General features: G+C 38.4%; 1 protein-coding gene across 1 annotated transcript; it reads right to left on the bottom strand.

Annotated features, from left to right (window-relative positions):
• Positions 1–1,706: 1,706 nt before the first annotated feature.
• On the bottom strand, positions 1,707–2,512 carry ngfa (nerve growth factor a (beta polypeptide)). The gene has a single exon (XM_088330123.1). The coding sequence runs from the start codon at positions 2,499–2,501 to the stop codon at positions 1,707–1,709; it is 795 nt and encodes a 264-aa protein (XP_088186249.1). The 5' UTR covers positions 2,502–2,512.
• Between the last annotated feature and the right edge of the window lie 12,354 nt (positions 2,513–14,866).

The following is a 14,866-nucleotide window of genomic DNA, read 5'->3' as shown; positions in this document are numbered from 1 at the left end:
CAACTTAAGATGTGACTTCAAGGTTATCTTACTAACATATAAATGTTTGCATGGACTTGCAACCTCTTATCTCTCATATTTGATTTGCCCCTATGTTCCTGCACAGAGTCTGCTCTCGAAAAATGCCGGTCTACTGGTGACTCCAAGAGCCAAGAAGTCTGCAGGCTTGAGAGCATTCTCCATCCGGGCCCCGGTGCTATGGAATTCCCTGCCCCCGGAGATAAGATCTGTAACCTCAATGGAAGTTTTTAAATCAAGGCTTGAGTCACACTTCTATTCCAAAGCTTATGATTGATCATATTTTGTATTGTCCTGTCTTTTTCCGACTGCTTGCCTGGGGGTGATACGAAGGAGAAGGACGATTTGAGATGAGTCAGCGGACCAGCGTTTGACTTGAAGCATGTGAACACCTGCATGTACCAGCTGTCAGGGAAGCTGCGTCGTGGCCGTCATAGACTTTCTGGACTACTTTACAGGCTGGGGTCGTCGCTGCAGTCATGCACTTTCCGGACAAATTTTCAACATTTTACTTAGTGTTTACTATGTTTGTGTATTGTAATGCTAAATGTAATTCACCCTGGTCATCCTGAAAGGGGGTTACCACTTGTGACGTCCCTTCTCAAGGTTTCTTTTTTTCCTCACGCTGGGGTTTTGAGTTGTTCCTTGCCCGCATGTTTGTTTAAGATCAGGTAATTGTGTCATTGTAATCCTGTGCAGTCCTTTGAGACATTTTTGTGATTAAGGGCTATATAAATAAATTTGTCTTGACTTGACTTGACCAGGGACTGAAGCGGTTTGCCACCAAACGCCATGGACAGAAGCAACCAAGGGCCATTTACTGGCTAAACCGGGGGACGGACACAGGCTAGGGTTGTTTGCCTCCAAAACTGGGGAAAGAAATGGTCGAGGGTCATAAGCTGTCAAAATCAGGGAAAGAAGTGGCAAAGGGACCGAAGACAGAAGCGGCCGGGGGTTGTTCACCAGCTAAACCGGAGACAGAAGCAGCCCAGAGTCGTAGGCTGGCAAAACCAGGGACAAAAGCTGGCTAGGGTTGTTTTCTGCCGAAATTGGGGTATGAAGTGTTAGGGGGACCGAGGACAGAAGCAGCCAAGAGTCTTTCGCTATGGTGAATGGGGACAGAAATTTCTGAGGAACTAATTACAAAGGCTGTTAAGGACCGGGGTGAGAAGAGACCTAAGGTCCTTCGCCGCTGAAACCAGGAACAAAGGCAGCAGTCTCATTTTCCACCACCTTGGACAGAAGCAGCACTGGGTCATAAGCTGCCCAAACTGGGAACAAAAACGTGACAAGAGTGTGGGTCAGTCACCGGCCAACCAGAAGACAGAAGCTGCTGAAGGAACGGGATGGATGCTACTTTGGAACTAAGGACAAAAACGTCTCAGGGCTGTCCGTTGCCGAAACTCGGAAATATAGCACCGCAAAGCATGTGCAGGGTCTGGTAGTTTCCTGCTTTGCGTCATTCTTTTGTTATGGTCACTTCCGGTTTGTTTCTTTTTTGTGTGAATTGTTGGTTATTCTGAGAGCACTTGTTTGTATTAGTTACTTTGTACCTGCGTTTTGTTATTTAACAACATGCTTTTTTTAAGCAAGCTGTTTCCTTACCTGCCTATTTGGGTCCACCCCTGATTTGTGACAGTATTGGCAATAAAACTGTAGCGGTCCAGGGCAGAGTCTGTCCCCCAAGGTCAGCGTCCAAGTCGTCCCGCCCAAGACTTTCTGCTGAGCACACAGACGCAGGCGGCGTTGATGCGGATGAAGCGCCAAGCTGTTCGTTCCTTGAAGATGGTCAAGGCACTAACAAATATGTGCGTATTGGTGCAATAAGAGTTCCAGTGGCGCCCATCGATGCCCAGGCAGCCCGAGTTGCTTGCTTTGGCGATCTGCTTTCCGCCGCGCTTGGCTGGCCTAGCGCCCCTGTGAACGGGGGTACGGCAGGTAGTCTCATAGAAGAACTGCTTCTTCACCACGTTGTTTATGGTAACGTTGGGCAGCACAGTCACTTCGTTCCCTGCGATGTCCGTGGCCCGGGTCATATTGCCCACCCAGGTGTTGATGCTGTCGCACACTGAGTACTCGCCCCGGTGTGTGGTGTGTGAGCCTGCCCGGCGCCTGACGCGAGAGCCCCGGGCCCCGGCGGCGCCGTAGCCCTCGCCCTCCAGCGCATCATGTGAGGGTGTTGCCTCGCTGAAGACCACACGTGGCGAGGACCGGTAGCGTCTCTTGGAAAAGAGTTTTGGGTCCACTACAGGGACGGAGGGGTCCGGCGTTGGAGAGGCTGCTCGGTGATGCCTTTTGGTCCTGCGATGGCTAGTCTTGTGTATTTGAGAGTGCTGTTGGCCCTCTGGGATTGCAGTATGGTGCTGCTGTCCTACTTGGTGACTGGCTGTTTCCTGTCCCGCGCTGTCGAATGGCCCACCTCCCATGTTCAGTACAGCCTGGACGCCGATCAGGAGGACCAGGACCAGTGATGACGACCTCATGGGCACACGTCCTAGGTAAAACAGTCGAATTGTGTTATCAATTTTTCTTTCCATCCATCCATACTTCAATTCATCATCCATCTGTCTGTATATATATATATATCTATTTATATATATATATATATATATATATATATATATATATATATATATATATATATATATATATATATATATATATATATATATATATATATATATATATTTTATTTTATTTTTTTTAATGTTTTGGACACTCAATTTGTATTTCACGCAAAATGAGTTCTACCTCGTGATCTTTTTTTAAATGACAGTCAAAAACAACAATGCCCTTTGGTTTTCACCTGTGGAATGTGTCCAGTTAAAGTGGAAGACTCTAGAGCCAGAATCCAGTGCGGGCCGGTCCCCTTGTGCCTGCCATCTGGACCCTCCTCAACCACAGCTTTGCAACTGTGCAAAGGAGAGGGAGTGTTACATAGAGACATAAACTCCAGAATATATCAGCCAAAGTATAGCCTAAAAGTAATGCAAAATATATTGGAGCATGGAAAAATGGTTAAAATGAACATCAAAGTATCCGAGTTTGTAAAGTGAAGCTCTATAATACATCCACAGCTGTTTTGTTTTTTAACTTCATAATCAGCACATTATGATCATATGGAAATGATGAAGCTGCAACAGAGTTAAGAAAAACATAACAAGGTTACTTTCATGTACAATTCCAATGATGACAAACAGTCTCTAGATTAATCCATAAGACAAAAAAAAACTCACAAGAGTGACATACACGCTGTGCTTCACATTACACTTACACAGAGCAGCATAAACAACACAGTTATTCAATCCGGATTTTCTGAGTCACACCTTAAACCGGCCCTAAATTCGGACCATAGGGAATGTTTAGGATTTCGTGTCTCCTTCTTGCTTACTGTAAATCGAGACTGTTCCTTGTAAGTCATGAATCACTTTCGAATTGCACTCTTAATGGAAGTTGGAAATAAGTAGCTAGTTTCAGTGTAAATGCTGATTATGATATGAATATATACTGTATTAGGAACAATATCTAATAAATGATCATTTACTGCCAGCCTATTGAAATCTAAGTGTTTGATGTCAAACCAGGTTGATAAATAATTCAAATAAATCAAAAAAAATTTTAATCAGACAAGAAAAAAACAGTAGTTAAGTGTCATTAAATTCACAAATACAAAAAAAGATATAGATATGTCCAAAAATGGTTAAAATGTTGAAGAATGTCAATTGGAAAGAGAAAAAGCAACACAATAAAAATGTGAAAATATAAGAGAAAAAGGGTCAACAGTAAAGTGTGTTTGCGCTTCCCTTTTTATCCAGAGGTAGTGACAAAACCCTCGCTAAAAGAAGCATCTTGATGCGAGTGACATTAGCTGCCAGGGATAATATCGAGGTGCCAAAGAGCAGGCGATGAGTAGAAGAAAGCCAACATTTTTTCCATTTAAATGAGACCCACGCACTTCCTCCTTCTGTCCTCCGCTGGAAACCATTAGCCGGACGGACGAGCGCCAGTTCAACACACCCGCTTTCAAATCTGGGACCGTAAATCTTTCCGCTGCTAAAGAATATTTCGGCACAAGTTCACAGGAAAAAAAAAAAAAGACAAAAAATGCTAATACTGCACTAAGGATTGAATGGAGGGTGAATTTGTCTGGTAGGTAAAAAGTTAACCGATGATCAATCAAAAAAATGGCCACAGTCCGGACAAATTGTCCACTTTTCGAAGCTGAAATCACATTAACAACCTCTGCAGAGGACAAATGACATGATGAACTGTGTATGAAGTTTAGAAAAGCCCATCCACCTTTCCATCTGTTGGTCAATCCATCCACCAACCAACTGACAGATGGATGAATGGGGTATGTAGAATGGATGGAGGAGCAGGTGGATGGTCCAACAGATAGATGATTGAACATTATGATGCTTGGATGGATGAACTTTTAGATTAATGGACAGATTTATGAACTGTCAGCCTGATGGACGAATCAACTGTCAGCCTGATTGATGGATGGATAGATGAATGGATGGATGAGGTTCCAAAACACAGTTCTGGGGAGTAATACGTCACGTGGGTCACTGACTACCACTGATTGGTCAGCGATATCAGTCAGTGCCAACCTCTAAATTGTCAGAAAGGATCTTCCCCGAGACTGCATCCAAAACAAATTCCCGCCATTGTGTGTCCGTGTCCTGCCTTAATGAAAAAAAGCATTTTTTCGAGTTATAGCTACCCATGATTCTGCCTGAAAACGAAAAAAAATAATAATAATGTGAAAGAAACCCCCAAATTTTTAGTCTTTGAAAAAAATCCACTTTCTGAGATGTTGTGTTTTTTCTAGTTATTCAATCAATAGAGTATTGAAATAAGTAAAGTATATTTCCACCACAAGGGGTCACTGTATAAACCTCAGTGAGGCTTTACGACTGATAAATGAAAGCTGCCTAAATGCATTTAGATGAGCATGACGCTCCAAGCCACTCATTTTACATCTTCCATCATAAAATGGACTTCTGTCCTGCACCTCATTTAGCATTCTGCTATGTGTAGTTAACTTGAGCAATGAAGCTAATGAGGCCTTCTCTATCCCATCTTTCTGATGACTCTCCCAGTGCTTCTCCGGCCTCTGAAATAGAATTTTCAGACCTTTGTTTCCTCACAGTCAACTGCCATTAAATTATTTGTTTCTAGATGAAGACCAGGACGTAGTGGGATGTACCACGGGATAGGGAGAGGCAACTGCAGACAATGAAAAATAAATGACAGAACAAAGCCACAAAGGGAGGGGTCATAGCGCCAAGGGATGCATTGGGGTTTGTTTAGTTGTTCCACTCAGAAAAGCCGCCAATTCCTTCGCTGCACATGTATCCTAATAACTGTAATGTAATCCGACAAAAACAAAAAAATACATGTGAACCGCAAATCACTAGTGTGGTTAAGCTTCCTGGGAAGGACAGCTTAACTTTGCGACCAGTATATATATATATATATATATATATATATATATATATATATATACAGCAGCCTTTAGATCAGGTAAAGCACATAAAATCACATTATTGCAGTTAAAGTTTGATTTACGTGCATCTGTGGAAATGTGAAACAAGTCAATGTCAAACACAGCAGCATCCCTTTCTCTCTCTCTTTTGATACTAAAAGCAGCAGTTCTTGGGCCTGAGCATCAAAACATAAATACAGTAATATAGCCAAATGTCATTCTAAATATAGAATAACAAAAGTCAGAAATCACTTAATAAAAACAGCTACTTTGTTACTAAAAAAGTACTTATGCATACCTGTCAACGTGTACAATGTACAAGAGAATCTGTATGGAAAAACACGAATTTATCAATCATGGGTACCATCTGGTATACACCGACTATCATGAAATGGCAAATCAATTAAGTCAAACGAGTTCGAGTTGTGTAGTGAAAGGAAGTCCGTCTCTTTTAGTTTCGGCTCAACTCATTAAAGAGAGCCGTCTCTCATACGGCTCACCTGCTTTGATGCATTATATTACCAATTATTATGTTGTATAAAGAAGTTAAGAAAAAAATGAAGAATAAAAGGAGAAACTGAAAAAAGATTATCCCTTTAATCAGTATATTACCAACAATAATTGAATGCAGAAAATGAATTAATAATTTGAATAATTATTCTACTTAATTATATTTGCATGTATTTTTTCTTTGTACAGTGAACGTCCAAGCTACTTAATTTCTGAACTTTTTTATAATAAACCTCATTCATGTCGAGCAACTCAGTATCTCACAACAAAATGTTAATTAACAATATATATGATAAAACTAAACACATGTACAATAAAACATGTTAAACTACATAAATAAACACGTTTTTAAAAAAATATGGTGTAAGATTGTTTTGTATTATGTAAGGGAAAATACGACAGTTTGTAAGGGCATGGAGCCTTGGAGGTCGACAGGTATGCTTATGATATTTTAAGCCCGAATTTTGGGCCGGGTTCGGGCCAGGGCCAAGATCTTACCCGTACTCCCAAACTAAAACACTCACTGCAAGTGCTAAGAACATTGAGTAATCTGAGTTGTAACACACATAAATAATTGAATATGCTTAAATTTTAATGTTGTGTTTTCAAGGTTTGAAAAGTGCTGAAAACTTGGGCGAAGTGCTTGTAAATGTTCGAAATTGTTGACATTGCTATGTTTTTCGTTAGTCTGCCCTTATAAATCACACATTAAATGACGAAAACTAAAACAAGTCTGTTTAAAAATGCTCTTCCCTCGTTATTAATGGGAGCTGGCTTTATGGCGTCATTTAAAGCGTAACCTCCTCCTACTGGTCGCAAAGTCAAGCAAAACAGAATCCCTGAAAAACACACAACACAACAAGATACAAAGAAAAAATATTTACTTGTCTGAGCAAAAACATGTATAAGGAGGAAAAATTTGCGCATTTCATGGATACCTTTCTTTCATATTTTTGGTTGAAAAACAAACTCTTCAGCGACAAAGTTACTACGCTTTTTAACCGGGTTACATAAATGAAAATCTCATCTCATCTCATCTCATTAGCTGCACCGCTTATTCTCAGTAGGGTCGCGGGGGTGCTGGAGCCCATCCCAGCAATCATCGGGCAGTGGGCAGGGGACACCCTGAACTGGTTGCCAGCCAATCGCAGGGCACACTGGGACAGACAACTCGCTCTCTCATTCACACCTAGGGACAATTTGGACCGGCCAATCCACCTGAAATGCCTTGGAGGAAACCCACGCAAGCACGGGGGAAAACATACAAACTCCGCACAGTAAGTCCGGTAGCTGGATTTGAACTCACACAGGAGGTTCCCAAGACCTGCACACGCGCTAACCACTGACAAATGAAAATATGTAACACAAAAAGCAAAAGACCAGCATTCTCCACGGAAGATTAATTGTACTTTTCTTTGGAGCCATCAATATAATTAAAATGGTTCCAAATGTGGTAAACTTTCTTGCTTGGTATACATACTGTACTTTCTTTGTTTTTTGTCCTCCGTATTGAACTCCAATGTTCCCCAACATCAATAGACTCCTTTCTGTGTTTGTAAACAAGTGTGACGTAGCCAAGCTGCACGTGCATTCTTGAGGAAGAATGTATGTAATTTTATAGCAGCCCATTGACACAAAAAGATCTCAAATAAACACAAAGTAAGTGGTAGCAGCTAGATAGTGACTTGATTTTAGTAATCAAAGTCAACAAAATAAATGTTCTTTTGATCGGTGCTGGATTATCATTTTAATGGTACTGGAAAAAATGGAAAAATTGGCTTTGAACCTTAAAAAGTGCTTTCATCTTTGCTAAAAAAATGGTGTAGGAACCCTGTTATTAGGTAGGCTTTACTGTACATTTAATTTGCGGGAGCAACTCAAATTAAGAGAGAACAAGCGATCCCAAGCTTGCTCCGGGCAAGCCGTCATTTTTCCATGACGCTTGAACGAGCATCAGAATTAGGTGCGCTATGCGTCAGACATTAGGGTATGCATTCATGGCTGCCTTGAATATTCCCAAACTCATCAAGGAGGTAAACACTCTGAATAACCCACGTTTGTATAGGCAGAGCCTTCAAGAGGGATAAAACACAAGATATTTACGTCAGTCAGAATTTTGTATACATTCACTTAAAAGACTTTAATAATAACAAATCATGTTTAGTGCTCGGGAACGCTTTTTGAAGGAACTGGCTGAATCGTTGTGTATTTCAAGATGAGAAAAACTAAGGAAGAGGACCTTGCATGGCCGACATTTTAAATCTAAAGTAAAATACATCTGGCTCAGATATCAAAACAAAAAAAGCGTTTTTTTTAACACACATAGGCCAGGAGTGCTATACTTATATACTTTACTTACAATCTATTCTATCGATATCTCTAATTTTCTTTATCAATCCCTCCATTGATATTTGATTCTGTCCATCGATCTTTCTACTAATCTGTAATTCTCCTTATCGATCTCTCTCTACCGATTTTTGAATATCTCTATAGATCTCTATATACTTGTAAAAGTAAGATACAAATGTTTGCTTGTTTTCAATGTTATTGACAAAGTTAAATAAAATTACATTTCACCCAAATTGATAACATACACCGTTCAGTTCTTTCAATCAAACTCCTAATGAAGTTTGTCGTATCGTGACCACAATTGTATCAAAACCGGCTAGTCTGCACTCCGCAGTCCGACACCCTCCTTTCACTCGCAGATCTCTGAAGACATAGGCTGGCCCTTCTCCATTCTGTGTGGTCCCCATTTCGTTCTGTCATCTCTTTTTTGCGTTAGCAGCCCACCGCAGACTTATGCCAACCACCTGTCGGTGTGGGGCCTCCCAGACCCGCACTCTGTCTGTTCGCGGCACCAAAATCTATCCACCACTAAAAAGTAAAGCTCCTGGTATGGCCTTCACGAGTTTATTACATGGTCACTTATTTTATTTCCACACGGAACCCCGAAATACGGTGTCCCCTCATTACGATGACTCTTTCCGCCGTTACAATGCCGTTATCGTTAATTTGGCTGCAGAACGTCAACCCTAACCCTCCCTTGGTACACCTGATGTTGTTTCTCTACCCCAAGTTGTTCACATCACGTCTTTTCAGATCATGTCACCATTCAAAATAAGGACTACTATATAGTTAGTGAGTATGAACACAGTATTTACTAATTGATGCGAATTGATGAATGCAGCAACCGACTAGTGTCATTCCCCTCTGTGAGCTGTCTCTTGGAAGTGGGAGCCAGCTAACCACCAATTGAGAGCCGATTCCCTTTGAGACGCTATTTTTCTCTTGTGATTGGTCAAAATGCATTGTTTCAGAAATTCTGTGCTGTTGACTTTGAATTTGTTGAGTATAAAAAAGGTTAAAATTGTTTTGTATTGTACCTTTTTCTTTGTAGATTCATAAATAGTTTAATTTACAGTATGTTACCTTTGTTTTTCAGCATTAACGTTCAAGTGTTAACTTTGCTTTACTCTCCCCGTGTTTAAGTCATTCATAATGATACATAACTAATAGTAATATATGGATTAAACAACAAAAATAACCAGAAGAGACATTCTGGAGTCAACAAAGTTGGCTCTTCTCAGTGAGCCAAGCCTAAAAAGCATGTTTTTAACGGACTATTCGAGTTAGATTTAATTTATTAAACTCGCTTTACTTTGCTGTTTACTTTTTTACTGATTGTTATTTTATGATAATTTTTACTGTTTATTTTTGTTGCACTTCAAGTGTAGGATAGATCTGTTGATGGTGAGGTGGAATAAATATTACAAGGTTCTACAACACAACTACCTGTCTGTTCTTCTCTATTCACTTGACTCCCACACTGCAAAGAAAATTTCAAATTTGTTGACATACAACCACTTATTTTTAAAATAACCGTAATTGTCAGTTGGTTAAGTTAGGTAACTAGCTACTTTTTCTATAAAGTAAGTCAGTTACTTTTTGGAAGAAGTATTGAGCAACTATAATTAACTTCTTATTTAAAGTAACGTGCCCAACACTGCTTACTATATAATTTATATGAATGGTTGGGTTATAACGAGTCAAATTTACTCCGGTATATTTACTCGAGTAAGTTTCGAGACATGTTGTCTTAAATCACTATACTTTTTAAATTTACGCGAGTAGATTTGTGAAGAAGAAACTGTATTCTTACACTGCAACATTTGGCTACATTGAACCCGTAACTTAGTAACTTAATTCCCCTCCACGTAAGTACGTGTATTTCTCCTTTGCTTGTTGTCTTCCTCTCCCATGTTCCCTGAATGAAATTTAGCTGTGCGATTCAGGCCCTGGCCCTTTTAAAGCGTCACAAGCAGGCAGGAAGATAACCGGTGTGTATTAGGCTTGGGGAGCCCAAAGGTATAAAGAGACTTAGACTGTAATAATGTGATTTTATTTTTTTTTACTCAGTGTTTTCCACAGGTTGCTAGTTTATTTCTAAAAAATGCATGCTGCGTTTTATTGCCGTCTTTATCGTCTTTTTGTTGCCCAGATTGTTCCAGTCCTCAAAAAAAAAAAAATTAAAAAATGGATTTCTTAATTGCATTGCTTTACTTTAACACAACAATAAAACATTCTGTGATTCATTAATACAATAATGTAAAGTAATATAGTTAAACTTGAGGCGGTATCATACAACAAAGGAGTCAGGTTATGTTTTAAAACAAAATCAATCGATAAATAGACAAGACCTTGCTACAGTTAATCGTAGAAGTATCTATTTTGATGACTCTTTTTAACTTCTGCTTGAGTCATATTATTCTGAAGAAACAGTACTTTTACTTAAGTTATGTCTACTCTACCCAAGTCTGCTATCTTGTTCTACTGTTTAATATTTCTATACAATTTTAATGTTTTTTTTTCATGGGCTATACGGCCATTTCACTATGCCAACTACACTTTAGAACAGCTAAATGTCGTATCCTGGGGGTTCTACCGTAATACAAATTTACCGTGCGATTACCAAGGTTACTTAGGCTAGTTGCACAAAAATATTTTCTTCGATAAAAAAACTTTTTCCAAAACCGTCGTTGCATTATGGGTCGCATAATTAGTCACGGTCTCACGTAGTGCACATTTCATGCTGACATAATCCGAATAAGTGCATAATAATGGCCGGGCTGCCTGGTGGACTCGGGCTAAGGCGTGTGCTTGATGCGTATCCAACACAAACAACAATTAGGCTCAGGGGTGTCAGAGACGGTTCATTCGGATCACTTAATACTTAGTTAGACCGTTTTAGATGTAAGTGCCAGCTTATCACCTACCTAACCATTCATTACCCGGTCTTTCTTGGTTTCATTTTCTTTTGCTATCCCTACCTCTATCTCTCCCTTTCTCGCTTTCTTTATCGTTCTCTATCTCTATCTCTATTTCTCCCTTTCTTGCTTTCACTCTTTTTCTTTCTCTATCCCTCCCCCTATCTATTTCTCTTTTTTCTCTTTACCTCTTTTTCTCTAGTTATTCTTATTCTCTATGTTCTCTCTATTCTCGTAATCTCGATTTATTTTCCCTCTTTTTATTTTGTATTCATTTCTATTTCTCTTTTCACTACTCTTTTTCCCTTTGTCCCCCTGTTCTCTCTCTCCTCTAATACTCACTCTATTTCTTTTATTCCTATAGTCTATATCGTTCTCTCTTTCTCCATTGCAGCCTGGTCATCCTGGAAGGGGGATTACCTCATGTGCAGTGCTCCCTCTAAGATGCGCGCGTGCGCAATTGCGCACTGCTCGCACATTCTCAGCGCACAAGAAAATCTAGCCAGCGCACAAATATGAGGGCTCAAAATTGCTAATTGAGAAGCGAATTAAGTCAAAGTTACAGTGCATGAAGGTAAAAATACACGGGTTCCCCTGACGTTGTGTCCTAAATGCGGTATTTTGAAGTCGAGTCGAAGTAGAACAAAGTTGAGTAAAGTTAGTAGAGTTTGTCAAGAACCGGCTTCTTCGGCTCAGCTCACTAAAAGGAACCTAAACGGCTCTCCAGGTTGTTTTTGCTTCTTTAATCCCAATCATGACCAAATATTATGTAATATTATGCACAAAATGACTTGAAGGAAGGGGGAAGTAGAACAAAAAAGAAAAAAAATACCAAAATGAAAAAGTAGTGAAAAGCTGAGAAAAAAAGAAACAAAAGGAAGAGAAAAAAAGAAGGAAAAATTTAGAAAAAACGCCAGAAAAAAAGAAAAGAAACAAAGAAATAAGGTAAATAGAGAACAAAAAGGAAAAAAGTAACAGCTCGGACAAAATAAACACAACGAATTTTTTTTAAAGGAATTTAAAAAAAGTAGAAAAAAAGGAAAAAGAATACAAAGTTTGTGTTGCATTCAAATAATTTCCAATTATATCAAGTGAATCTTGTTGCCAACATTGCACTTCCACTAAAAAATGTGATTAAGTACAGTTCTGTATCTTGCAACTGACTAAATAAGCCCCCAAAAATGTTAGTATTATGCGACAAAATATATCAGGGAAAAAAATGGATATCTTGTGAAAGAATTGTAAAAACAAACGACGTTTGTAGGCCGTACAACCTTTGCAATCGTACATGAGTCAATTCATTCAAAAGAGAAAGATAATTTTGCATTGCCGTAAACTCAGAAAAATGTCAAGTTTTGGACATGTTTGATAATTAATTATCTTGCCACTTGATTATGGTTGCTCACTGTTGTTTCAAGCGTTGCTCACCGACTTTGTGTGAACGCTCAGACCAGTGGAAAAATAAAGGGAACATTGCTCATGTGCAGTCCCTTCTCAAGGTTTCTTTATTTTCCTCATGTTGAGGTTTTTGAGGTTTTCCTTGCCCTCATGTAGGTTTTAGATCAGGGGATGGTGTCATAATAGTCTGTGATTTGCAATAATCTGTGTTCTGTACAGCCCTTTTTAGACTGATCAAGGGCTGTACAAATAAATATGCCTTGACTTGACTTCAATCTTTCTATATTCTCTCTCTCTCTTTCATTCAATCTCTTTCATTTTCATCTATTTTTCTCTCTTTTCTCTATACCCTGTCTCTCTTTCGATGTCTCTCCACCCCTCTTGTTTCTCCCTCTGTCTTTCGAAATAACTCTCTTCTCTCTCTTTATCTTTCTTTCTCTCTTTCTTTCTTTCTTTCTTTTTTATCTTTGTTTCTTTGTTTGTTTCTTTGTTTCTTTTTCTTTGTTTCTTTGTTTCTTTGTTTCTTTGTTTCTTTGTTTCTTTCTTTCTCTCTTTCTTTCTTTGTTTGTTTGTTTCTTTCTTTCTTTCTTCCTTTCTTCCTTTCTTTCTTTCTTTCTTTACTCTCTTGATTTATATACTCTCTTGCTTTCTTATATATCTCTATCATTTATGCAATTGTCTCTCTCACTCTCTCTCTCTCTATCTCCATCCTTTTGTCTCTCTCTTTTACATATCTCTTTCATGTATCCCTTTCTCTCTTTATATTGCTTGTAGCTCTCCCCTCTTCTCTCTATCTCTTTTCTTTGTCTCTTCTCCTCTCTTTCTTTCTATTTACTTTTTTTTCTCTATTTTTATGTCTCTTTTAATCTCCTTTCATGTCTTTTCTCTTTATATCTCTCCCTCTCTCTTTCTGTTCTCCACTTCTTTCTTGTATCTCTGTATTCTCTCTTTCTATATATTTGTATCACTTTCTGTTTCTAATATTTCTCTTATTTGTTGCCTGTTTCTCACTTATCTTATTTTTCTCTTTTTTCTTTTACCTTTCTCCTTCTTTCATTCTTATTTTTATCTTTATGTCTTTCTATCCCTTTCTTTCTTATTTTGCTCCTTTCTCTCATTTTAACCTCTTTCCGTTTTAATCTCTCTCTCTCTCTCTCTCTCTCTCTCTCTCTCTCTCTCTCTCTCTCTGTTTTCTCTCTCTCTCTCTCTCTCTAGTCTCTCTTTATCTCTCTCTCTCTCTCATTCTCCATCTCATTTCTCTGTCTCTCCCCTATTCTTTTCACTATCCTCACATTGGTATTTTTCCCTAATCTACAAGGTATCTACGTTATGTGACTGATTAGTTTGCCATTATTTGTTTGGTGCATTCCTATGGGCCAAATCTCAAATATTTATTCATTTAAACAAACTATCAAAATTCTGCAATGCAATGTTAATGTTCGAACAAAAATATTAAATGTGAATATCTATTTTGCACGTAAAAGGTTGTATGTGACATTACGTGCCCATCCAGAATCAAAATTGTTATCAGTATATTTTCCAAAATGTTTATCTGAGATCATATGATGATTTATAAAATAGATTTTTGATGTTTTGACAAATATTCACCAAAATGATCTGCAGATTAATCAAATAATAAACAAATAAATCGTGCGCTGCAGCCACTTAGCTTTTAATATTGTAATGATATTTTAACTGGTTTAGCAGCAGGAGAATTTCATGTTCCAACAAGCAACAGAAGATAAGGTATGAAAGTGAGTCTGTGTCAACATGAATTGAGAAAAAATAATTGAGAACATAACTCCGGCACACACTGAGACCGCAGCGATGATAGTTGAGCTCGGGTAACGTTTCCAAATATGTGCTGGATACATATAGTATAAACATGTACAAGGAAGCTTGCACAAACATGCAAATACCATTATTTTTTTGACTTGTCAAAGTTGTCAGTTCTGCTCAATGCAAAGTAATAAGACTGGCTTTCGATGAATATGTTATTGGATATGCCCAAGAAAGGTAAAGGGATGCAAGGTAACTGTATTTTCTTCCCGATAACTGATAAAATACTATATATATATATATATATATATATATATATATATATATATATATATATATATATATATATATATATATATATATATATATATATAGATAGATAGATAGATAGATAGATAGATAG

This window comes from Urocampus carinirostris, chromosome 3, assembly GCF_059441175.1.
Source record: "Urocampus carinirostris isolate Australia breed hairy pipefish chromosome 3, RoL_Ucar_1.0, whole genome shotgun sequence".
NCBI classification, from domain to species: domain Eukaryota; kingdom Metazoa; phylum Chordata; class Actinopteri; order Syngnathiformes; family Syngnathidae; genus Urocampus; species Urocampus carinirostris.
The sequence above is the reverse complement of the archived record's forward strand: the minus strand, read 5'-3'. Positions and strand labels throughout refer to the sequence as shown.